Source organism: Ambystoma mexicanum, chromosome 13 (genome assembly GCF_040938575.1).
Source record: "Ambystoma mexicanum isolate Mex_15411 chromosome 13, UKY_AmexF1_1, whole genome shotgun sequence".
Taxonomy (NCBI): domain Eukaryota; kingdom Metazoa; phylum Chordata; class Amphibia; order Caudata; family Ambystomatidae; genus Ambystoma; species Ambystoma mexicanum.
The window spans coordinates 488,705,829-488,733,016 of record NC_090938.1 but is presented as its reverse complement, the minus strand read 5'-3'; the positions used below and the strand labels follow the sequence as shown (position 1 = coordinate 488,733,016).

General features: G+C 46.9%; 1 protein-coding gene across 11 annotated transcripts in view; it reads right to left on the bottom strand.

The window, feature by feature from the left end:
• MARCHF10 (membrane associated ring-CH-type finger 10) overlaps positions 1-27,188 on the bottom strand; it is a 1,025,913-nt gene that overhangs the window by 399,074 nt on the left and 599,651 nt on the right. For all 11 annotated transcript variants that reach the window (XM_069634147.1, XM_069634148.1, XM_069634140.1 and 8 more), the window contains one exon: positions 26,065-26,231. In XM_069634147.1, the coding sequence (XP_069490248.1) occupies positions 26,065-26,231 (167 nt within the window). The remainder of the gene's footprint in view (positions 1-26,064; positions 26,232-27,188) is intronic.

The window sequence follows — 27,188 nt, the reverse complement described above, 5'->3', positions numbered from 1 at the left end:
CGTGGTTTAAATAGCCTCCAAAGTAGGCCCAGGTAAGTATTCCTCCCCAGCCTCACCCGAGTAAAAAAATAGTCCCTAAGTAAAGTAGTCCATTCCAAGCCTCTTTTGGCTTGGAGCTCTTGCAGCATGGTCTGCATCAGGTAAGATTGCAGCATGGTCTGCATCAGGTAAGTTTTAATCTACGAGTCTGGCGTCATAGGCGCCAGCACTGACTCTCCATATGAGCCTGGCGCCAGGCCTAGACCCAAATAACCTCTAGCAGGGGTTGTTGGGCTTGCTTGGGATAACTTGATGCCTGCTTCCGGGGTTGCTGGACTTGGTCTGGATCCCCGGGGGTAGGCATGACAGCATCCCCCCCCCCTCCTGCCCCCCCCCCAAGGCCCCTCCTAAAGTCGTTCTTCCCTGTGGTTTCGGTTTGTCTGGGAAATTTCGGTGGAATTTTTTAACCAATTGGGGTGCATGAACATGGTCACTGGGTTCCCATGACCTTTCCTGTGGTCCGTAACCTTTCCAGTCGATTAAATAAAAGAGTTTTGACTTTATCAGCTTGGAGTCCAGGATGTTCTTAACTTCAAATTCGGGTTCTCCGTCTACAAGGATAGGGTCTGGTGGCTTGGTTAGTCTTGTCCCTGGTTGCACTGGCTTCAAAAGTGACACATGAAAGACGGGGTGAATTTGCATATTAGCAGGTAAGTCCAACTTGACAGCCACCGGGTTGATAATGGCCTTAATAGAGTAAGGTCCCAAATATCTGGGGTTAAAGGTCCGAGTTCCCTTTAGAGGTATATGTTTTGTGGCTAACCATACTTGGTCCCCCTATCTGGTATTGTGGAGTATCACTTCTATGCCGATCAGCATCTTTCTTGTATTTTTATTTCGCCTGTATTAAATGTGTAGTAGCTTCCTTAAAGGCTTGTGTAAACGTAGCGTGCAAATGGTCCACTGCGGGCATTTTTAAGTGTTTGGGTGAGTCAAGGTCTGAGGTTCGAGAATGGTGCCCATATAAGGTATAAAAGGGGCTTTGTCCAGTTCCAGAGTGTACTGAATTATTGTATGCATATTCAGCGATCCAAAGAATGTCTTTCCAATTACTCTCAGTCTGATGTAACATCCAACGCAGGTATTGTTCGAGAGTCTGGTTGGTCCTCTCCGTTTGACCATCAGTCTGGGGGTGGTGACTGGTCGATAAAGTTACACCGATTTGCTCCAATTGACAGCATTTTTTCCAAAAATATGAAATGAATTGACTGCCCCGGTCAGAGACCAATATGGACGGAAATCTGTGTATGCGAACAATGTTTTCGAGGAACTCCTTGGCCAGGATTGAAGCTGAAGGTAATCCCTTTAAAAGGAATAAAGTGGGCCATCTTGGAAAAAAGATCCACAATAACTAGAATGGTGTTAAATCCATTGCATGGGGGTAGATCAGTAATAAAATCTAACGATAAGGTGTGCCATGGTGTCGGCGGAATGTCTAAAGGTTGTAAGAGTCCAGCTGTTTTTTTTTTTTACTTTTGTTTTGGGCGCAAATGCCACAAGACATCACAAATGATTTAATAGCCTTTCGCCAGGTGGGCCACCAGAATTGTCTTTTAATTTTAGCTTCAGTTTTTGCAATACCTGGGTGCCACTCCATTAGGGTATCATGATAACGGGAAATGACTAGGTCTTGTAGTTCCTTGTGTGGCAGAAATAGCCGCCCTTGGTAATAAGGCAGATCATTGGTGACAGTAGTCCGGGCCTTTTTTTTACCCAGTCCTGCAGGGCTGTAGGACCAAAGAGTTGCTGGATCTTTACCTGAATGTCCTCTAGTGTCTGTAGAGTAGTCATGCCAATAATTCTTTGTTCAGAAATTATAGGTACTGGTTCTGGGTTCACTTCTGCCTCTCCCATCCCTATTCGGGATAAGGCGTCTGCTTTACCATTCTTACAACCTGGTCGATCGAACTCGGCAAAGAACAATGCCCATCGGAGCTGACGTGACGATTGGGCCTTGGCTGTCTTTAAGTACTGTAAGTTCCGGTGATCACAGTAATGGTATGCCTGGCACCGAGAAGATAGTGCCGCCAAGCCTTGGAGGCGGATTTAATGACGAATAACTCCTTGTCGGTAACCGCATAGTTCAACTCGGGTGCCGAGAACTTTCTGGACCAAAATGCTACTGGATGAAGCTGGCCAGTTTCAGGGTCCTTTTGAGACAGGACAGCTCCAATGGCTAGACTGGATGCATCAATTTCCACTATGTATGGAAGGTCAGGGCGCGTGTGCTTTAATACAGGTGCAGACGTCAATTTCGCTTTCAGCTCTTGGAAAGCATTTTCAGCTTCTTCAGTCCACATAAAGCGTTTATTTTTTCGCAAGAGTGCTCCGATGTACAACATGTGAAAAATCTGGGATGAATCTGCGGTAGAAATTGGCAAAGCCGAGCATGCTTTGTACTCCTTTAACTGAACTTGGTGATGGCCACTTAAGGATTGCGTCCACCTTTCGGGAGTCCATTCAGACTCCCTTTGGGGTCACGATAAACCCAAGGAATTCAACTTCTGTGGCATGAAAACACATTTTTCCAGTTTTGCATATAGTTTGTGCTGGCGCAATTTCTCAAGGACTGCTCGGACGTGCTTCACATGGTCAGATTCTGAAGAGGAGTATACTAGAATATCATCGATATATACGACAACACAAACGTCAATGAGTTCACGAAGGACATCGTTCATGAAGTATTGGAAGGCTGCTGGTGCCTTGCACAACCCAGAAGGCATCACCTGGTATTCGAATAACCCATACGTCGTGCGGAAAGCAGTCTTCCATTCGTCGCCTTTTTTTTTTTTTTTTTTTTTTACACATACCAGATGGTATGCCCCCCAGAGATCTAATTTAGTGTATTTGCAAGCGTCCTTCACTTGGTCTAGTAGTTCAGGCATCAGAGGCAATGGGTATCGGTTCTTAACAGTTATCTGGTTCAATGCGCGGTAGTCTATGCACGTTCTGAGGTCACCTTCCTTTTTGGGCACGAAGAACAAAGCTGAAGATGCAGGGGGCTTAGATGGGCGAATAAAGCTATTGCCAAGGTACTGGTCTAAGTATTGTCATAGGTGAAGGTTCTCAGGTTCCGTAAGGGCATAGATCCTGCTACAAGGGGGTTGTGCACCGGGTATGAGATCGATTTGACAATCGTACAATCTGCGAGGAGGTAAGGTGTTTGCCTGTTCTTTTTGGAAGACATCCTGGAATTCTTGGTATTCTGGAGGTAGTTGCATGACTGCTGTGGTTACTGTGGCCAGGCCTGCGTTCTGATTTTTCTTTGGGTAATAGGTTTGTGCACAATCCGGGAAGATTATTCTCTTCTCTCGCCAATCAATACAAGGATTATGTGTTTCCAACCAAGGTATCCCCAGTATTATTTGGAACTGTGGGGCTTTGATTAGATCAAACACAATAGTCTCTCGATGCCCATCCTGACCCAATAGTGTCATCTCTGCGGTGGAATGAGTTACAGGCCCAGAGGCAATTTCAGTTCCATCGACTGTGGTGATGACATCTGAGGTGGTTTTTCGGCAGAGAGGTAGATTCATCCTGGAAGCCAATTCATAGTCCACATAGTTTCCTATAGCCCCGCTATCAATGTATGCCCTTACTGCGTGCATACGCGATGGCTGCCCTGGATCTACGAGGACTATTGGTATGATGAAATGCGAGGTCTGAGTATCCTTCAAGCTCGGCAAGCGGACCTCTACGCTTGTCAAGCGTGGTAGTTTCCAGAGTCTGACTCCATATGGCTTTTATCCGCAGCTCCTACCACCTTCTTGGGTGGTTTTACAGGGCAATCCCGTAGAAAATTCCCAGAAGTTCCACAATATAGACACAATTGCATTTGCCGTCTCCTTTCTCTTTCCTTCTGGGTTAAGGATCCTTTAACCCCTCCGATTTGCAAGGGTTCTGAAGCATCTGCTCCTTTGGGGTTAGCGTGGGTTTTGACCAACACCTGATTCTCAAACTTGGCTCAATCAGCCTTTCTGTTCTGAAGTCTGTGATCTAACTGGACCACTAAGTCTATATATTCAGCGCAGTCTTGAGGTGGGTTCACAACTTGAGCCAAGACATCCTTGAGTTCTCCTCGAAGCCCTCGATGAAATAACGTGATTCGTTTTACTTGAGGCCATCCAGTTTCCACTATCAACCTATTAAAGGTTGCGATTTAGGATAGAAGGTCCTGGTTACCCTGTCGTCGGGACAAAAGTTTGTTATCCAGGGCCTGTCCTTGGGAGTGCCGGGCAAATAGTCTTTCCATGCTCGTTTGAAAGCCCTGAAAATCCTGAATAATTGGGTCATCCTGAGTAACTAGTGGAATTGACCAATCAGCTGCACTGCCACTGAGATATGACCATACAAAGGCTACCTTGGCTTGATCGTGTGGGAATTCTCCAGGTCTGCATAAAAAGTGCAAGCGGCATTGGTTCATAAACACGGCAAACCTTTTGGGATCTCCGGAAAAGCGTTCGGGTGGAGCTAATGGAATATTTCCTGGTAGGTTTATTTGCACAGGGTTACTCGAGAACATAGGAGCTGGATTTCCCCCGGCACCAGGTAGGGGTGCTTGTCCAGCCTGGCTTTGCAATAGTTGCCTAGCAAGGTCATCAGTTCGCTCTTTTGACAAAATCAGTTCTCTCCTAAGAGCATTGGTTTCTTGACGGGCGGAATGCACTTCAGCCCTCAGTTCCCCTAGTAATTGGGCCAATTGGTCAGTTTCTGAGGTATCCATAACGCCCGGGTGGGAATTTGTGGGTAGGCTTCGCGTTCTGTTACGCTCACCTGGCTCCCACAGAGGCGTTGATCGGAACTGGACAGCTGCGGTCTCCACCAATGTGACGCGTAGGGCCGAGATGACGGACAGGACTGGCCCACCTAGCTTTGTTTGCTTGGCCTGTAGGAATATTCTTCTGCAAATGGAGAAAGGGAAAACCACCCGTGGAGGTGAGCGTAAATCCCCCCACCCCCGCTGTTCTCCCCACAGATCACCTTTGATGTCCCCTCTTATAGTCTCACCTGATGGTTTGAAAAGATGAGCTCTCCATCCTGCATTGAGCGCAGGGGCGCGTTGATAACCAGTTGCTTCACTGGCTCGAAGGAATTGGCGAGTTCCAGAACAATATTGAGTCCGAGATTCCCGGCAAGATGCCGTAAGTATAAAGTTCGTAAGAGTTCAAATGCCTGACTTTCACTCTTGTCCAATTCCTTGCAGGTTGCAGCTTGACCCTAATGAAGAGTTCCTCGTGGCAACCGGTAGTATTCTGGTAAGGATTTGTATTTTCCAACACAGTTCGATAAAATAATGTCAATATGTAACCTGTTGCTTTCTCCCTTATTCAGGCGCTGAGAGAAAGTATGAAGTCTCGGGGAATAATACCTCCAGCGGTAAAATCAGGTAAGTATCGTGGTGAGGAGGGTTCCCCTTGGTAGTCCCTTTGTTTCACCTTGCTGTCCTTTTGTTTCCCCTTAGGGGCCGGGGTTCGGCGAAGATGCAGGGGAAGCTGCGCCGACCCGTGAAGAGGAATAGTACCCCCGGTGGTAAAATCAGGTAAGTCTATGGGGGGGGGGTGACTAATATTCCTCTGTGTATTCCCTTGGCTCACCTTGCTGTTCTCGTCTTCGCCTTAGGAGCGGGAGTGCGGCGGGAACATGCAGAAGGATGCGGTGGAATGTGAAGATGCTGCGAAGGCCGGTCAGTTCAGCGCAGTGCTGCAGCAGGCGAGGCGACGCGCATAAATAGCTTCTTTCTTCCAGCTCGAAGGTGCGATGGATCGGGAATTCAGGTAAGGATCAAAGGTATTGCTCTTGTTCTAACCTTTTCTCCTTCTTTCTCCCTTTTTCTAGGAGCTCCAAACTCGAGGCGGGCATGGCAGAAGGCTGGATGCAGACTTGCAGGCACGGTGAGTGTTACGCTGCTGGATGCAGAATAATGCGAAGCATGTGCTGCTCTTCGGGCGTGGTTTAAATAGCCTCCAAAGTAGTCCCAGGTAAGTATTCCTCCCCAGCCCCACCCGAGTAAAAGATAGTCCCTAAGTAAAGTAGTCCCTTCCAAGCCTCTTTTGGCTTGGAGCTCTTGCAGCATGGTCTGCATCAGGTAAGTTTGCAGCATGGTCTGCATCAGGTAGGTTTTAATCTATGAGCCTGGCGCCATAGGCGCCAGGACTGGACCCAAATAGCCCCTAGCAGGGGTTGTTGGGCTTGCTTGGGATAACTTGATGCCTGCTTCCGGGGTTGCTGGACTTGGTCTGGGTCCCCGGGGGTAGGCATCATGACAGTCGCTAGGAAGACAGATTACCCCCTTACCTGAGAAGTATCGGAAACGCCTAGAGTGAAGTAAGGTAGGTGACCCAAGAGAGTGGCGGAAGCGGTATAAGAAGGTAAGAAGTCAAGAACGCGACAGGTACTCAAACAAAGAGGCCTGAAAGCAGATGAGCCCCGTAGTTAAGTCAACAGAGCGAAAAGGGAGTTAAGGTCAGAAGACAGACCGACACCGCGAAGGGAGTCAACAGGATAGAAAGAGACTAGGAAGAAAGTAAACAGTCAGCAAAGTCCCGGGAGTAAAGTACGCAGAAATACTAAATGGAAACAAAGGAATGAAACAGATAGAAATGCGGGAGGAAATAGAACGACAAAGGCAATGGAATAAGGCAGAATATAGAATGGAGGAAACTCGGCTGAGTATTACGAGCGTTGAGAGCGTTTGAGAGTAAACGGATACAACGCGCCGAGAGAGGGGCGTGGCTAGGATTTATAGCCTGGTCCGCCATATTGGAGGAGGACTAGACTGTTATGACAGTTCCTGGAAGTCTAGAAATGCCAGGCATTCCACATCCTCCACGAGCGATTCCTGACAGTATGCCCCTTCCCCCTTGGGTGCCCTCCAGGTTTCCCCAGGTGTAGGAGATGAAATCGCCTCAGCAGCTGAGGGGCATGGATGTGACTCTTGGGCTCCCAAGTCCTTTCTTCAACGGAATAGCCCTTCCAGTAAACCAAGTATTGCACTCTTCCTATCTGGAAACGGGAGTCCACCAAATAAGCAACTTCATATTCTTCTGGGATCGGGGAATTGAGAGGTCTCTGACTCTATGATTTCCGTTGATATGGGTCTTTCTTGTGTTCCTTTAATAAAGAGGTATGAAACACAGGGTGTACCCATTGTAGGTTCTGGGGTAACTGAAGCTTGTATGCCACCGGTTTAATTTGGGTTACAATGGGAAAGGGTCCCATGTAACAAGGGGCAAACTTGACAACATGTACCATTTGGGTAGGAACTTCGTGGCTAACCAAACTAGTTGTTCCAGCTTCCAGTCGGGATTGGTTCCTCTATTGCGGTCAGCCCACTTCTTGTGTGTCTGCCTACTGTGTTCCAGTGCTTTCTTTGCAGTCTTCTGTATGTCTAAGAGTTTGGTTAATAGACTGTCAATTGCTGGTGTACTAGTAGATGGTATCCCTGTCCAAGGTAGTGGTTGAGGATGGCACCCGTATGTACAATAGAATGGGCTTATTTGAATTGAAGTATGAAGGGAGATGTTGTAAACGAATTCAGCTTGAGGGAGAAAAGAAGCCCATTCCTCCTGTTTGTTACTGCAAAAACATCTGAGATATTGTTTAAGTGTTGCGTTCAGTCTCTCTGTTCAGCCATTACTTTGTGGATGATAGCCCAAAGATAGTGCTCTGTGTATGCCCAATTGTTGGCATAAGGTAGACCAGAATCTGGACGTAAATTGTGAACCTCTATCTGAGATGATTGCTCTTGGCAGTCCATGCAAGCGAACAATATCACGTAAGAAGACAGACGCTGCCTCAGGGGCTGATGGAAGGTGTGACATGGCTGAGAAGTGAGCCAATTTGCTAAATGAGTCTACCGTTACCATCACAGTATTCATGCCATTAGAAAGTGGTAGATCTACGATGAAATCCATAGATATATGCTCCCACGGGCGACCCGGTAGCATGGGTTGTTGTAATAGTCCAATGGGTTTACCTGTGGTGTTCTTGTTACAAGCACAAACTGGACAGGATGAGACGTAACTGGTAACATCCTGAAGCATAGAGGGCCACCACAATCTTCGACAGATCAGTTCTGGAGTCTTCTGTATACCTGGGTGTCCAGACAATTGGGTATCATGGCACCACAAGAGTATCTGTTCTTGGAGGGTTTTGGAAGGTATATACAAGGTGGTATCATGATAGTAGAGAGCATCACTGCTTTGTGCGACAGACTTCGGGGTATCCGTCTCTCTTTGATACTGCAACAATAGTTCTTATAAGAAAGGACCAATGACCGCAACTGTTCTTAGCCTTGGCAGAACAATATCATGCCCTTGGTAGGTACCGGTCTCTTCCCCTTGACAGCGTGATGAGGCATCTGCTACTTGATTTTCAGTTGCTGGGATGTAGGTGATTTGAAAATCGAATTGTAGAAAGAAATAAGCCCATCGGGCATGACAAGCATTAGAACACTCCATCTATTGGAGGACCCTAAGGTTTCTATGAACTGTGCGAATAAGGAAACTATGTTTAGTCCCCTGTAAGAGATGACGCCACTCCTGACAGACCAGTTTAATCGCCAGTAATTCCTTCTCCAGCACCGAATAATTCCTTTCACTGCTTGTAAGGGTCTTGGAATAATACGCCACTGGATGTTCCATACCGTCCTCTGTCTTTTGAATTAAGACTGCCCCCACCGCCTCTACAGAGGCAACCGTCTCTAGTATGAACGGTTTATTCTGATTAGGTTGAACTAGAATGAGTGCTGAGGTAAATCATTCTTTTAAATATTGGAATGCTTCCTTCTGTTCTTGATTGAATTCGAACCGGACTCCTTTCTTAAGAAGGTGTCGTGGGTACTAGCATTTGGACCCACACCTCAGTAGCACAAACACCTGGGGAAAAGCTGAAGACACAATTAGGGGCTAGATGGGTAAAGGCTTGGCAAGCAAAACATATACATCATTCTCATAAGCTTGTTCTGGCATAGCCTGTATTTTCTAGTCACTTCATGTACTCCCAACATGGATGCCAGTGTGCCTTTCAGGAAATGCAGGGAACTGTGTAGCACACGCTAGTGTTTGGGCGTGGCTGCCTACATAAGCCACACCCAAGAACTGACCCATGCTTCGTGTGCTTTCTGTAGCTTTGAGCACACGTTCACTGCAGCCTGGATCTCCAGTGGATACTTACCTGTTTCTGCTTCCTCACAACCCAGACATCCAGTACATCCTTACCCGCTTCCGCTTCATCGCAATCCAGACATCTAGTGGAACAATCACCTGCTTCTTCTTTGTTCTGCTTTAGCCTGCAGCTCCCGTCTTTCTTGATCGGCTACTTGTTGGCACCTAATTTTGGAAGGGGTAAGTATGGGGAGAAGGGGGGGTTACGCATTCGCTGGTCGCCGCACCGGTAGCGTATAAATACATGCTTATAAATATTGTCGTTTCTCCAGCCGCCGGGCTAGATAAAGTGTTAACCACAGACAGACACCGCGCTCTTCGGAATTGTGATGCTTTACGTTTAATGGTCGCCGCATCATTGCAAAGTTGCAATTGCTTGAAAATGGTAACCTGTATCCTGGCTGCAATGTTGCGTTTCCCAGCACAGCCTCCAGTGGCTCGAGCGGTAAGTGCCCGGTCTTGCAATACGGGAGACCAGAGATCGAATCCAGGGTCCGGTATCTCCTAGGGATGTTTTTATCATTGCTTGGCCATGCTGCAGTCTTTTGGCAATTCCTTTTGTGTTTGATGGCCGCCGCGCAAACAAACACTTACGGAATTTGAAAGGCTTCAGTTATGTGCATTTGGTATTTTGATTATGTCAATAATAGCCAATAGACACCAACAAAACCGTGAGTGTGGTATGGGTGGGGGGCAGAGCAATTACGCTGCTCCAGAAAGCCTTCGCCATTCTACCTTGCCTCTTCATAACGTAGACTGCCATAGTTTTACAACTTGCATGCTTAGAGAGATTTGTTAACTTCAGCCTAAATCCATTCTTGGATGGGCTATAAATGTTGCATTGCACAACGCACTAACATACACGCCGATGTTAGAATGTGCCACCCTCTGCTGAAATCTTAGCTTGCGTCACATGTGATTGTTAGCATATGCCACACTTAGATGGAATTTCAGAAATGTGATTGTTAGCATATGACACCTAGATGAATTCTCAAGCTCAGCCCGTGTCGCATCTAGATAGAAATGTGATTGTTAGCATATTTGATTCTTAGCATGCACCACACTTAGAATTCTGAACCTAGCTTGCGTCGCATCTAGACATAAATGTGACTTTTAGCATGTACCGCACCTAGATGGAATCCCACAATTGCAAGGACAGCAAAGCCAACTAACCAACCAACTAACAATTCCATCCCTCTGCATACACTTCTCAATCTATAACCAAACACAACCACAAGCCTTAAACGCAGCAATCTGCACAAACTTCACAACAATAAAAAAACCACACAGACTTGCACAACAGCACACGATGACTACGGACCATGAAACACCTCAAGCCCAGCCAGCGGACCCACCGGGCTGAGGCTGCCCACAGCACATCACTGCTCTCTTGTACTTTTCCAGCTTATTCCCACTAAGCCACCCCCTCTCCTCCCCTTTTTCAGAGCCGCCAGAGCGCCAGGGGACCACTTCGGTGGTGATAGTGCGCGGTACAAAATGTCCTTTAACATTAATCAAGGCAAGTTTCTTTCCTGCTCTTCACACCAGCACTTCATACCCGATCTATGAAAGAAGAGAATACAAGCCAGAATTAGTAAGCGCATGCATTCAATTAACCCCTCAGTCTCCCGCGTGACCAAAGGAACTTACCTCCGTAAGTGGGTCTAGTGGAACTCTTCTCTCTGCGCCAGCATCCAGCTCGTAGCTCTATGCCCGAAACCTGTAACGACAAAGAACACAAGATTACACTCAGCATATCCACAGGCAACAAATCACCTTTTTTTGTAACTCGCGCGCAAGGCCAGTGAAGTAACTGGCCCCGTTGGACTTACCTTCCGCTCATTGTTGAACTAACCTGCAGAAGCTTCTTCGTGGGCTCCCAGAAACAAGCCTGTGCATAACCTGACAAACAATTCCCAGTGCTTTAACTGGGTATGTACCACAGACTGCATATTCATCAGAACCTAACTGAACCTAGTGAAGCAACTAGTCCCGGAACCCAGACTACCGCGCCCCTGCAGATGCAGGATGGAGAGCGTGCCACACTAAACCAAAAGGTGAGCCACACCCAAAGCAAGAGAATACACTACACTAGGGACACTGGGAGGGCAGAGGGAGGTTAGGAAGGCCTCATTACTGAAAACCCTCTAAAAACCCATTCTTTTGGCAGGTCAGCTTCCCAGCCCAGGGTAATGACAGGAAGAAACCGGAGGAATCCATTGCTCCTGCAGAGACCCAGGTGAGCATGACAGAATGGCAGTGATGGGTTGTACCAGTTTGGAGAAATTAGGTATGAATTGCCTATAGAAGTTTGCCAGCCCAAGGAATCTTTGTATATCCTTAACACACCTTGGTTCTTTCCAGTCCAAGACGGCTTGGATCTTACAAGGGTCCATCTGTATACCCTCTCTTGTGAGGATAAATCCCAAATATGACACTGTTTGGCTTCAAAAGTGAATGTTTCTAGTTTAACTAGTAGTTGGTTTGTGTGAAGGCGGTATAATACTTCCCAGACTTGACTCCTATGGTCCTGTAGAGTACGGGAGAAAACCAAAATGTCGTCTAGATAGATCACCACGGAAATAAACAGTAAGTCTGAAAAAATCTCATCAATAAATCTTTGAAAGATGGCTGGGGCATTGACCAGACCAAACCAAACAGCATTACCTTGTTTTCAAAAAGCCCAAAAAGGTGTTTGAAAGGCCGCTTTCCACTCATGGCCCTTGCGGATCCTCTGGAGATGGTACGCTCCTCTGAGGTCCAGTTTGGTGAAAAAATGTGATCCCTGGACAGCTTCTAAGATATCCCTGATCTGGGGAATTGGGTATCGGTCTCTGATGGTGATTTGATTGAGACCACGATAGTCAATACAGGGTCTTAGTTCAGAGGAATCTTTCTTTGGAATAAAGAACAGGGATGCCCCACAGAAAGATCTGGATTCTATTATCAACCCGTTCTGTAGGTGGGCATCTAGATATTCCCTCAATGTTTTCTTTCTGGCAAAGAAAGGATGCATACGTCCAAAAGGAACTTGAGCATCGGGTACTAAGTCCATGGCGCAGTCTACAGCTCTCTGTGGTGGTAAATATCTTGGTATCACATCCTGGAAAACATCAGCGTAGTCTTGCTATTGTAGAGGAATGGAGGTTATGGTCTTGGGAGTTCCCGTCTCCTCCATCTCTTTCTTACAGCTAGGCACATCCATACAGTGAGTTCTGCAAAATGGAAAGTTAAAACTTACTCTATTTGAAGCCCAGTCTATGGAAGGGTTGTGCTTCCTCAACCATGGAATTCCAATCACCAGAGGAAAATGAGCTGCTCTGATGATATCAAACACCATGTAGTCCTGATGCTGGCCCAACATCATCCGCAATGGAACAGTTTCTTTGACTATGGGTCCTGACGAAAGAGGGGTGCCGTCTGCCCCTTCAACCGGTATTGGCTTCTGTTTGAACTGTTAAGGAATGTGGTTTTCTCTAGCCCATTCCACATCGATGAAATTACCAGCGGCTCCGCAATCCAACATTGCCAATACCTCCAATAGTTCAGGACCAGCCGCCCATAATTGGACTTTAAAGACCATAAAACGATTGTCTTCGCTTTCTTCTATTGGTGTTGTGAAGTAGCAAGGGTAACAGGTTGTTCCCCCGACACTTCCCTTGCATAGGTTCGGGGCTGGCGCTTTCCTTCCGACGAGGCAGAACCTCAGGACAGTTCCTAAGTAGATGTTTGGAGGATCCACAATACATGCAAAGACCTGCATCTCTGCGTCTTTTGCGTCCTGCCGGGGTCAGGGGACCACGAGCGGTTCCAATTTACATGGGTTCGTCTGTAGCAGGAACTTCCTTGGGAGGTTGAAGGGAGAGACCCGAGGGAGGAAAAGAGCGTGGTCTTCTCTTTTGTTGCCGTCGTTCCAGTAAACGAAATTCTATCTGCAAAGCTAAAGTCATCAATTCCTGGAAGGAGGCAGGTCGAGCGATGCAAGCCAGCTCATCCTTTAGGTCTTCGTGTAATCCTCTCCTGAAGATGGTTTGTTTAGCTGAGTCCAGCCAATCTGCCTTTGTTGCCAGTGTCAGAAACCTGGAGATATATATGTCTGCACGTCAGTGGTTCCTTGTCTGACGTCGAAAATGGCCTTGAAGGAGGTGTACATCACTTCTGGGCGATCAAACCTTTCCTTAAATAATACTACAAAGCGGTCAAAATCGTTCAAGGCTTGATCATTGTTTGTCACAAGAGGGGTTGCCCAGGCTAAAGCGTTCCCAATCATATTTGCTATAATAAATCCCATTCTAGATCTGGCAGTTTCATAAGTGTGAGGTCTGAACGTAAAATAGACCTGGCAGGCATACAAGAATTATTTTAAACCACCCGGATGACCATCATACTTCCAGTACGATAGAGTCATGGGGGGTAAATCTCCTTGATCATCTCTGTGCAAGACCATCTGTTGACGCAGAGCCACATTTTCAGTCTTAAGGGATTGTACCTCCACAGTGAGGTTCTGCATGGCAGCCACAAGTTCTTGATATTGTTTCAAGGAAGTCATGGGGGTCTGTGGGCATTGTATTCTGTCAGACAATGGTCGTGCCTCCCCAACCTCCTCCTCACCTTGACCTTCAGATGAAGTGTCCTTGGAACTCGTTGGGGTCTTCCTACGAGTCTTCCGGTGGTCTGATGGCTGTCCTTCCTTTGCAGTCTTCTTATTGTGCAAATAGGGCCTAGCTGCCTCAGAGGCCACCTTGACAGGGAGTGGAACCTGCCTAAGCACCTAGGAGCTAAACCCCAAAGAATCAGGGAAAAAGTCTCTGGGCTATAAAAAAAAAAAAAAACTCTGTATAGTCTTCAAGCTGTATTGTAGTCCTTGTGTTATAAACAGAAGTCCACTCCTCCAGAAGACTGGGAACTGAAGTTCAGAAAGCAACGGAGTATGCAGGCAGGTGAAAAAGATCTGAATCAGTAAGATGGTATCCTCGGAGGAATTCTGATCAGGAACTGCAGATCGCAAACTTGCGCTGCGAGTAGTATACCCCAGAAATTAGAGGAATAATTCTCGGAAGATAGCAGTACAAATACAAAATAGAGCAGAAAAAGAAAGGAAATGATACTGTAACAGCATGAGTATAATAGAGAGAATCGTAGTTTGCGGTAAGTCGCTAGTAAGACAGATTACCCCTTTACCTGAGAAGTATCGGAAACGCCTAGAGTGAAGTAAGGTAGGTGACCCAAGAGAGTGGCGGAAGCAGCATAAGAAACTAAGAAGTCAAGACCGCGACCGGTACTCTAACCAAGAGGCCTGAAAGCAGATGAGCCCCGTAGTTAAGTAAACAGAGCGAAAAGGGAGGTAAGGTCAGAAGACAGACTGACCGACACCGCAAAGGGAGTCAACAGGATAGAAAGAGACTAGGAAGAAAGTAAACAGTCGGCAAAATGCCGGGAGGAAAGTACGCAGAAATACTAAATGGAAACAAAGGAATGAAATAGATAGAAATGCTGGAGGAAATATAACGACAAATGCAATGGAATAAGGCAGAATATAGAACGGACTAAACTCGGCTGAGTATTACGAGCGTTGAGAGCGTTTGAGAGTAAACAGATACAACGCGCCGAGAGAGGGGCGTGGCTAGGATTTATAGCCTGGTCCGCCATATTGGTTGAGGACTAGACTGTTATGACAGTTCCTGGAAGTCTAGAAACGCCAGGCATTCCACATCCTCCACGAGCGATTCCTGACAGCAGCAAAGCTGAAAGTAAGAATATATCTAAGATGAGGAATACATGGGAGGACACAATCCATTCGAACTTTTCTATATGCAGGTTCTGTTGCTTCGTATTCCAGGTGAGGCAGGTGAGGGGGGGCGGCCAATGTGTGCAATTTGCAAGTTGATCACAGATTGACAGTTTATCAGAACGACAGTGTATGATGTAGAATATGCAACTTTAACTCGTGATAGCTCTTATCTTGTTATCCAGTCTCTGCAACCTGCGCCGGATATTCAAAGCAGTACTAAAGTAGCTAGCGGTCACATGCTACTAAATGGAGCCCCGGGATCTTCACTGCACTGCACTGGTTGGTCTGCAGAGCACAAAATCCCTGCAGCGCAAACTCCCATGGGATTCACCCTCATGGGGATAACAGGAGACTTTAATGAGAATCAGATGGGAGGCGGAGCCCCAGGGGAAAACAGCAGCGGCAACACGGGAGATGAATGCAGGGTGTCTCTGCGCGCCATGCACACTCCCGCGGGCTACTAGCATGTCAAACTTTAGGTTTGTCCAACTGAGCCAGTGCTGTGCTTAAGGAGCCTTTCCCTGCCCTTGGTTTTTCCTCAGCAGGTAGTCCAGTCATCTGTCCCCCTTACATCTTTGCCCCGATTGCACGCAAGTAAGCATCTAAACCTGCTAGTGGTCCATTGAGATTTTTGTTGGTAAGGTCGCAATATATAATGATATACCTTTCGCTGTATGTGTTTTCTTTAGTCAACTCGTCGTCGGTGGATGAGTGAAACAGATTTATCCATCAAAAAGAAAGGCCTGTACCACCTCCTGTATTCAAGGTAGGAGTTTTGTACTCTTAAGCCAGTTACCCCCGTCCTAAATCAATGGCAAGGCACATTCCTCTTGCAGCTGTATCTGCATGACCTGCGGCTGCCTCCAATATAGCGTGGGTCACTGACATCTTGCAGTCTGGCTAGGAATTGTGCTCTCCTTTCCATTAGTAAATCATGGGTGAAACCCCAATTTCACACCAAAGATTGCTGTTACAAGATGCAAGGATAGCATAAGTATTGGCCTGCCTTAGGTGCAGTGCACCATTTTAGTAAACGTTCTTGCCCAGTGCATCTAGTGCGCCGCCTTCTTCCCCTGAAGGTGCCACGGTGGCATACAAAGCACCAGTGGGTGCTTTTCCCTGGGCCAAGGAAACTACAGCTGAATGTGCTGGTGGCTTAGAGGACAAACAAAGCGTCTCGGAGGGATCCCGTTTGTAACGAAAATCTACTTTTTTGCTAATTTCTGTCACATTATGCAGCTTTCCCCCTATATATGCTCAGCTTTTACAACAATGTCTTGTTGCATGGGTATTAACATCCAATTCTACTGGCAGGACATTAGAAACTGCAAGTTGCAAAAACTCAACTATGCCCCAGACTCAATCTTGGAACATCCTGACAGAAGAGTACGGTTCCCCTTGCCCATCTTCATCACCATTTGTGTCTAGGTCTGCTGTGGACACTCGTGCCACTGTATTTTGGGGGAGGGGGGTGTATTGTCTGGGCGGTCAGCTCTAAGAGTACTGCTATCAATGCCATGCTCGCCTGGCTGGGTATGATCTCCCTCATAAGATCTCTAAAAAAGCACATCATGTCCAGCCCTTGTAGAAATAGTTTGAATCTTTTCTCTGTGTCATGGGAGACTCATGTAAGCTGCCCCAGCGGCCCAAAATGGCTTGTGTGGTAGGGCTTGGGTTGTGCATCCCTGATAAAGGGATGCGAGCAGGTCCCAACTGCCAAGTGTGAGTGCCCATGTACGGGTCTTGATTTGGGGACATCCAGGTTACTCGTGGTTACCTGTGGCTCAAAGGTATCTGTCCATGTTTCCTGTGTCGTTGCCTCAGCTTGAGTTTGGGAGTTCTGTACAGTTTGGGAGGCTCCCCCACCCTGGTGTTCTGGATGCGTCTGCTCTGATCAGGTTCTGGGTGATGCAATTTATGACTCGCCTTATGCTCAGTGGCGGGCTTTCTCAATTTTTTTGTGCCTCCTGTGCCCCTGTCCTTGTTTACACAGGGCTGAGGTGATGGGTCACTCAGAGGACTCTTTTCTGCGTGCTTGTATGGGGAATTTCCTCATATAGAGGATGGGGAGCAGAATCTCCATCTGTCCTGCGAGTTCTTGAATATGCACAGGGTATCTAACTTATGGTTTGCTAGTCAGGTATTTGTTCCCCTCCCACGTTCAACCAACACAGGTAGAATGAGGGGTGCCAGCAATTAGTGTATGCTACCAGGAGCACCCCCCCACTTCCTGGTCCATATTGCCACTGGTGGGACAGGGACACCCGGCCCATACCCAGTTTGCCCCATGTTTGCAGGGAGTGGGGGGGGGGGCACTTGGACAACTCCCGTGCTTGGTGAGAACTCTAGGCACCTAAATGGGGTACCCTTTTAAAAAAGGAAGATCACTTACCTATGCTCGTGACACAATGAATTCCAAAAGGGGCACTCACCGAAAGCAGCCTCCCGGTGCCTGCTAAGTAGAGACCGAAGAAAGATTTAACCACATCGCAAGAGTGCCATGCGTGCAACCTTCCCAAACGCAATAAACACAGTGCAGGTCCATGAAGGAAAAGCTCAGTGGGAACTTTGAACACCTTCGAAACCAGTTGGGCATGTGCCGTGGAGTCAATTTGATGTGCAACAACGCACTGCTGCCGCCTGAAGTTCCGTCCCGTGCGATTCATAGAAAGGGACCGACTGTTGGGCGGTGTGAGAAACCGGAGGGTATTCTCACGCCTAAACACCCGGGATCCTCTTCTCAGGGGCCCGGGGAAAGTCCATCGCTTTAGGATCCTGACCTTAAGGGTGGAGAAGCGAGGGAGGATCACCTGGGTGGAGGGTCCTCGGAGATTGGGAGTGGGGTACCCACAGGTAAGACATGGTGTCCCCCTTTCCCAGCCTTGCCCTCCCCCGGCCTCTATGGGCTATTGCAAGACCTCTCCCCTCATTTCCCCACATTTAACCTTTAAAAGTACTTGGGCGAGGAAGAGGAGACTGAGTAATGAACACTACACCTTCATTTTGCCACTCTGGGACGAGAAAGATGCCTGCAGAGTATGGTGAGAGTCAGGCATGTCCTCTTAATCATAGTCAGGCAAACATAACTAAGGATCCACACCTGCAACCTGTTAAGTGGTTACAGGTGAATAAGGAGAAAGCCAGAGAACACCATGAGGAAACACAGGAAGGCCTGTGTGGGAGAGACCAGCAGGAGACCCTTTCCAGGAGGATGTAGTCTTGTTGGGACCTGTGGAGGAGCCAGGACGCCCGCCAGCAGCCCAGAGAGGGAGCCTCCATATTGTGGAACTTTGCAGAAGAAAGAAGGACTCTGTCTGCATCCACGCAGAGGCAGCGGAGCTGCCAGCATGTGCGAGGCAGGCCCCAGTGTGTGAGCAGGTCTCGCAGGAGCTCACAGGAGGTGGCCCGCCGACCTGCGGAAAGGAAAGAAGCAGCAGGAGCCGCTAAGAAACGACGCTGAGGACCGGTGAGTGTCGGGGAGAGGTACTCGAAGACTGGGGCGCTCTTAGCGGGCTGCGAGTAGGTAATGAATGCATATTAAGATTCTGACGCTTCCACCTTTATAACATGCGTAAAATTCGTCCCTTCCAAACCTTGCATGCTACTAAACTCCTAGTCACTGCCCTCGTCTTCTCTAGACTTTTCTACTGCTTCGCTCTCTTTTTCGGACTCCCTTCCACTCCCCTTAAATCTATCTACCACTCTGCTATCTGTTCCCTCTTTCTCCTTTCACCACATGATTCCATATCCTCTTCTCTCTCCTCTTTAGGTTGGCTTTCCTTTCACTCCTAGCTCAAATATTTCCTCTGTCTCGTCTTCAAATCCCATTATGGTCTTGCGCCACCATACCTTTCCTCCCTCCTCACTTTCTACACTCCTTCCCACCCACTCCACTCTGCTGAACTTTTCCTACTCACTCCTCTTCCTCCACCCTGTGCCCCATCCTGCTTCTGCTCCTTCCAACTACATGCCCCTTTCCACTCGAACCATCTCCCTCTCCCTATCCGCTCTATCTCCTCCTTCTGCTCCCCTCTAAAATCCTATCTCCTCCAATCCCCACCCTGACATCTTCTGCTACCTCTCTCATTTCGATCTTACTACATATCCTAACACCACCTTGTTGCTTCTCTCACTGTGCTCCTATACCACTCATGTAAATTGTTGTAAATTGTTGCACATACTGTTTTATGTTACTTGATTCACATGTTGTTTTGTAATGCTTATTGTATTCTCTATTGTCCTCTTGTAAAGCACTTTGGCGTAAAGCATTATATAAACTGTAATAAATACAAATACATTGAATACTGGACTGAATGAAAACTTGAAAATAAGTAAATTGAATATCTGTTGCATGCCGAAATGAATGAAACCTTACAATTAAGTTTATTGAATATGGAATTCGGTAAAACGTTTATGGGCAACGCAAAGGACAGCCAAAGAGAAAGTGGCCATATGAAAACAACATAGGAAAGAGGCCAAGTGTGAAAGAGTGCCATAGAAAGGTGGGACATGAGCAAGACCACCACAAAGTGAACTTTATGTGTAAATGCAGTGTGGCAAGGGTCAAAGAATGGCAAGAAATGTGTGACACGCTAAGATAGAGCCAAGATGGTAACCAGGAGAAGCTAGAAAAGTATACACTCGACTATAACACCAAGAGGCCAGAAAAGTGGAGCTAGGTGAATGGAACTCTGAACACAGGGGCAGGTCCAGAAGAGCCTGTGAGGGCTGAAGAGCCTAGGAATCCAGGTTGCACGACCGGTGATGGGTGGACTGTGTGGTCTGACAACTGCGCCTAGACCAGTGAGCCCTGAACTGTGAGGACCAAAGACATTGGGGAGCAAACTAAGGAGAACCACTGCACTGGTGAAGCAATACAGAAACAGGGTCAGGTTGACCTTGAGTTGCGTTAAACCTTTTGAAAGACTGAAAACAAATACAAGTGGATGAATTGGAAGTCTTGGGGAAAGGAACCCTGCGACTTGCGCAACTGCAAGTATTATCTTGGGAATTAACCCTAAAGACTCTTTCCTGTTGAACTGGGCTGCTTGGAACTTGGAGAAGGGAACCCTGGGGATTGTGTGAAACTATTATCTTGAACGTGAGAAAGGTAATTCTGAGACTTTTGTGGAACTTTCTTGAACTTGGGGAAAGAGAGCTGTAAAGGGAGCTAAGAGCTTGGAGAAGCTCAGAACTTTGTGTTGATCACCATTTCTTTAATTATTTACATCCCTACACTGTCTGACTTTAATTACGAGGGCAAACATAGGTTTTGGATACGGACAGACTTTTGTTGAACTCTTTGACTCAGACTTTCCTTAGTTTCGTTCAGGTAGGGAAATCCCACATTAGCATAGGGTAAGTTAGGCCTTCTACCAACCTGACATTTAAGTGAATAAATATCTTTTATTTGAACTTTAAGTCTCTTGTCTGTGTCTTGCTTCATGATGTCTTCACAGCGGGGAACGTGGAGAAGGTATCTAGCGGAGATTGTCATTGCACGCCCACACAAAAAAATAATGCCATTATGCTGCTTAGCAACACGCTCTGGTTCCTTTCCCCATTCCTTGGAACATGGCAAGTGAATGGAGAAAGCGAGACAGAACGTAAGAATAGTAGGGTGCTATACAATGAGGTTCATACAGAAGAGTCAGTAACATACATTTAGTCAATCAGATTAACAATGAACTTCCTAACAGAAAATCCTTCAGCCCTGAGGGGCATGGTTTTACAGTACCATTTGAGACCTGTACAATTAAGCTGTGACAATCCTCCACCTCTAGAGGATCTTTCCATTACACTTAATAAGACCTGATCTGGCGATGGACACCCAAGTGTTTGCTGTTCCGTTTCTCAGGCAGGAAAACCTTCATTAGTAATGTCACATGTCACTGGATGCTCCTGTGCCCCCGGCAGAGACAGAAGTCATAGCAGCAGAGCCATATTGGCTATTGCGCGTGTGCCAACCAATCCAATCCTTCACACCATCAACTTCCAAACTAGAGCTGCTGTGCTGCTCTGCCTGTGACTCAAGTACGTCCAGCGACTTATTAGAAATAAAAAACTGTCGGCTTTGATAAACTATGGTTGGGCTAAAAATTGATAAATATGCAGTTTTACTTTTTACATACCAATTAAGTTTTTTTGTGTGGATTGAATAATGCAGTTGGAGGTTTCCTTGTGATGCCTCATTGTATGCTTAATATTGTCCCCATACTATTCCACTTTCCCCAATATTTCCATTTTAAATTGCATGGCTCTTATCTGCTAAGGAGTGCTCCTTATTTGTAATAGACTTGCCCAGCCATTCCCATCCACTTTCCTGCAGTGATCAGAACCAGGAAAGCGACCAGACTAGCCTACACTAATCCGGCTGCACAAATTTAACAGGGAATTTTCTCAACTCCTATGTGAAAACCTGTTGGAGTCTTATCGTGTGTGTGTAGGTGATTTTATGGATTCATATACTCTGTAGGATTCAGATCCTCAGAGTTTGCTGTGTCAGAAGAGTCCTCACACAGTGCTGTCTGTTTAATTAGCAGAGAGTACTAGGAAGTGGACCAGGCGCGTGGCAACCTGTAGGGAAGGCTGTGTCCTGGATATCTAAGTGGTGACGAATCCAGGAAATTCGTCCCTTTTTCCCCCCAAAGCGGAGCCACCCACTTTGAGGTGTGGGAGGTGAGCCCTCTATGCTTAACACCCCCTAAGGGACAGGGCAAGCAGGAACCCACTGGGGGTGACTCCACCTTAGTGGGCAATGAATTCCCAGAAAGGGATTTTATTTATCCTCCCTCATATGAAAAGTCACATGCTCTGTTGGCTATAAGGGGATTGCCCAGAATAACTGTGTATATGACCCTTTAGAAATGGCTGGTGTGGTTTCGGAAACTTTTATAAAGGCACTCATTACAGGAGCCACAGATTATCCAATCTTATTCCAACCTGAAACAAAGATGCTGTACAAGCAGCACAAGGTGAGAAGAAAAAGGGAGATGAAGTCCCATGGAGCAATCCACCATGGAAGACGTTCTCCTGGGAGGTGCAGACAGGGTGCAGCCTGTTGCAGAAGGCATCTTGCACGAAGAAGCCAAGGTGCCTGCGGAAACTATGCTCTCTCTGAGACAGTCTGAAGCTACCAATGTCAAGTTCTCCTGGGAGGTGCAGACAGGGTGCAGCCTGTTGCAGAAGGCATCTTGCACGAAGAAGCCAAGGTGCCTGCGGAAACTATGCTCTCTCTGAGACAGTCTGAAGCTACCAATGTCAACCGAATGAGCGGAGAGGTACTGACCATGCCAGGAGTGGTTCACCAGCGCCGATGAACCAGCGAGCGGTCTACTGAAGAAGTCGCCGTGACGCGCAAACGCAGGGAAACGAGAAAGGAGCCTAAGTGTGGTTCAACGACTGTCGAAGTGACAGCCTCCTACTAGGAATGAGCCATGATAGACAAGGTTTGCAGTCGTTTCCTGGGGAGCAGGGAAGGGGGCAGAGAGTGCCAGACACACCCCAAGCTGAGGTGAGAGATCAGAAACACTACAGCGTTGTAAGAGGCCAAGAAGTCCTAAGCCATGTGAAAGCTGAACGACCCCAAGGTGGGGGAGAGAAACACAAACCTAAGGCCAGGTGAAGAAATCCTATGGCGGAGTGGTACACCAGAAAGCCCTAGGCAGGATAAAAGCTAAATAACCCCAAGAAGGTGTAAGAGGTGCAATATCCCACAGCGAGTGAGAGTGTCCAGAACCCAAGAAAGGGTAGAACAAACAAAACCCATATACGCGTTGAGAGAAGCAATACCCCAAGGTGGGGAGAGATAGAGGACCCCATGGCTGATTGAGAGAAACTATATTCCAGGGTGGAGTGGGAGATATTAAACCCCAAGCTGTGGTGAGAGAAAATGTACTTCCGGACAGAGTGATCATGGCTCGACTGCAAGAGTCAAAGACTGGTATACCAGAAGACGAGGAAGAATAAAGATATATTTGTGCTTGAATTGTGAACTGTACCACTGTTAAGATGGATTTCTGAACTCTGACCTGGAGGGCAGAGGTTCAGAAGGCCAGCCTAGTTTCTTGGAACAGGTAACCTCTGGACAAGCCAGACCAATCAGGGTAGCTATGGCAGGCGGTCAAGACTAGGTATCAGGAGGTGTGAGGGTGACTGAAGGACCTCAATGAGCCCACAAATCAAGGACACTTACAAATTACTCCAGACAGGTATAATATTAAAAATATAGACACATTTATTACAAGGCCTTTGTAACATAGACCATAGCGGAAGAACCACAGTAACACTAAGTAAACCAACAACACTATCAACACAATGTATATACAAGACCATTGGGATCTAAATGGGTTAAATGCACAAAATATGTCCACAACCTAGATGGGGAGGAAACAAGTAGTGCAGATAGTCTTTTAGGCCCCTTCGATATTGATAACCCACCTAACTAAGAGGCAGTCCAAGCCCTAAGAAGAGGAGCCTTGTGCTCAATAGTACATGCAATGCAAGCGCACGTGTTTGTTACAATGGGCAAAATAGGATCTCTTCAGGGGTCTCTAGCAGCTTGGGAAGCTGGATGAGGCAATGCAGAACAAGTTCCCACTATTCAAGGAGGGCCTCCACTTGAAGGCAGAGGCAGTTCCAGAGTGCAGGATGGAGTCGCTAGTTCGCACTAGCAGTGGAAAGGAGAAGGGCCCCCAGGGGCCACTCATGCATAAAAGGGGGCCTTTGCACCTGGGGCCACCGATTAGTGTTGCAAATACTCACCGGTCCGAGGCGCACTTGGACCCAAACTTCGCCCGTTCAGTCCACTCGGGTTGCAGGTTCGAATGTGACAAAAAGGACGTCTCTGTGGCTTTCAGTTCCTGAGTTACAGCGATGATTCCAAACGGGACAGTGGTGATTTCTCCGCTCCGGACGGATGAATCGACCCAGTTTCACTGCAGCAGGCTTCAGGGGCAAGAGGGTCACGATTGCAGCGTACTTGCAAAAGACGTTGCCGTGGCAAGGCAACACGGTAACTGCATTCACTCTGGTCCTGGCGGACTCATCTCACTTCAGACCTGGGAATGCCAAGTGTACGAAATTCGGTGTGAAGGTGCCGTGGACACAGAGCTAGCAGTAAACCAAGTTTCGAGGGATTCCTTGAAACGGAAGCAGTGACAGAGTAAAGCAACTGGGTAAGCTGGTCAGCCCACTGGTTGGCTCAGGGACACTTCAGAGAAAGCTTACTTGCAGGTTTTGATGAAGATGCCGAGAATAGTTGGTCCCACTATTCCAATGGGTCGAAGCGTCTTTGCAGACCTTCTGGGACGACCAGATGCAGAGGAGTTCCACAGGACGACAGCGGGCTCCGGGTGCCAAACCTTCCAGCGGGTCACCAGCAGTTCATCGACTCGGCTTCGTAGTTGCAGGATACTTGGATCCTATCCTTTGTTCAGTAAGAACTCAGGAGATCGACATGGTAGGGGCATTTTCAGCCTCCTCTTATCCAAAGTTCCCTTCGTGCCAAAACAAAGAGGACCCAATGGGAGATATGCTCACAAAAACACACTCCATACGTGGACCAATCACGGACCACAGTGGTCCCATTCATTCATGGCACTCCAGACTCTCTGGCACCCAGGATGTGTATTGGACTCAGATGTTCCAGGCCACATCCAGGAGGCACACACACAAGGCATGCAGAGCCCGCAAAAGCAGTGGGTTTCACAGGAAACTGCATGACCAAATAAGGACTGTCCCGGGACGACTCAACCTGGGGAAGGTGAAGGGCCAAGATGGCCAAAGGACAGGACAAAGAACCTCATGGCATGGCCATTTTGGAGTTAGGCCACCTATTTGTGCCTAACACGGTTAACATGGCAGGAAAGGGTTAAAAATAATATGAGAAGATAGCCGCCACCAGCCCTGTCCATGATACATCTGCACAGTTCATAAAATATCCAACGAGAGTATCTATGGCCTTTGGAAAATGACTACAGACCCAAGTGTGCTATGTGGGAAGATACATTGCACACTTGTTACATGTTGCACAAGAGTTGCAACATTGGAAAAGGACTAAGGGAAACAAAGTCTCTCAGTACTGACTGTCTTAAGGGCATGTCAGTTTCCCCATAAAAAGTGAGCGAAAGCCCAGAGGAGTGCAGTTGAAGGCTGTGCTTCTCTGGCAAAGTCAGTCAATGGTGTCTAAACAGCAGCAAAAGCTTGGGGGTTGACACATGGAGGGATAATTACATACAATTATGAAATCTTTCCTAACAATCACCAGGCAAGGGGACTAGGAACATCCAGAGAGATTTGTGTGGGGGTCAGAAGCCAACCACCATTTTATACGTTCAAAGGGAACCCCTTTATAGACTTGATCCAGTTGACTATATGTTAACACTTTTTATTTGTTGTAGGGTTAGAACCTAGGCTTTGGGACAGAGGATAGTACAGGGTTTGAAATTAATATTTGATAAGCAGGAGCAAAAAGCAGCTCCTGGGTATCCAGCATTGACCAAAGACCAGCTAGTACATAGCATTCCGCAAATCTAACAGAAGTTGCAAACATATCACTTTGTCCGTTATTTATGACCCCTTATGCTTTAAATGTCATATAGATGTGTCCAAATGCTTACTTATAGATTGTCAAAAACACATATCCACACAGGTGTGTTGTTCAGGATCAGTTGGCCTGGGGAGCCAAACGTAGCTCCTGGTGGCTGTTGGTTTCAAGCTAACGAGGAGCTTCTAGGCCACAAGCAGGAGCTAAATAGCTCCCAGCTCCCCTCAATTTCGAAAACCCTGCGGTATTAGGTTTGTAAGACTTACTGAAAACCATCAATTATTATTTTCTTTTCGAGGAGGCCAAGATCCGCATCAGATGTTGGGAAAGAATAGGCTTTCTTCTCTTTGTTTGTAATAAACCTCAAATTGTAATATGAACTCTTGCTGGAGTCTGACTTACCAAAAAGTCCTTAGTAGTTTAGTGGTTCGGTTTAGGAGCGAGCTAGTCAGCTTGCTGCATTGGTGAGAACATGCTGAAAATAAAAAAATAAGGTTGCACCTTTGCCGACCTGGTTCCCTTACCTGATGTTATCTTTGCCTTAATCCACCTTGTCAGACACTCTTTGTGTACATACTGCAGGCTTCCTCCACACCGGCACGGCTCTAACAGAGGGTTATCTTCTGTTCCTCCAGGAATCAGACAGATCCGGCACAAATCTCCTTCCTCTTCAGAATCTTCCTCCAGCAGGCTAAAAGAGAAGAGTGAATGAGTAAAACATGAATTTTGAATTGAATCTGGGGCTCATATCAGTTAACAATTAGTAGTTCATAAGAGCTGTGAAATGACAAAATATCTATAACCGAAGTCACAGAGATCTAAGAATAGGCTGGGTATGGCTCTCAGGATGTTTTGGACCACAACGCCCATGATCACTCTCCATGGACTATGCTTGCTAGAGCTCATGGGATGAGTAGTATAACACACCTGGGGAGCCAAAGGTGGGAGACCTCTGGGCTACATTGTGGTTTGAGGCAAACTCCTGAGGATGAAAGGCTACTTGGAGATCCCATTTTAGCCCTAAGGGGGTCTAAGACTTAAATCAAAATACATAGTAGCTGAAAAACGAAATGCAATCTGGACTTATAACTATATCAGAGTAAAGGCAAGACCTAGGCCAAAAAGCAGGAGATAAGAATGACTGATATTAGGGCTACAACCAACTAATATGATACGGACCTGAAGCCAGATAATGTCCAGAATGTAGTAGAAGAGACCCAAGCATGGTCACACACACCTAGTCCATCTTCACACCTTCTCTAACCCCATACAGTATTCACTGCTCATAGCTTGAGCAGGTACATACCCTGACTAGCCTCAAGCCCTGAAGAAATAAAAATTAGCAAACAAACGAACATGTACATGTGAAATTAAGATAGATTCAAGGATAAATAAAATAGCATCCCTTTTACAGAAACCTTGAAAAACACACTGGCGCACTCTCAAAAAAAAGAACAATTAAAAAAGCACAGAGCATGTTCTGGTTTAATTTACGCTCATTGTAGAAATGCGCAGGTCACCTTATTCTCAAAGATGATTTGTGCATTTTCAACGGAGTTGGAACGCAGCGCAAAAGATTTATTTTATTTATATACAGGAGGAACAATGTTTTTTATCACAAAAGAAGACAATAAATAAGAAATCAGAT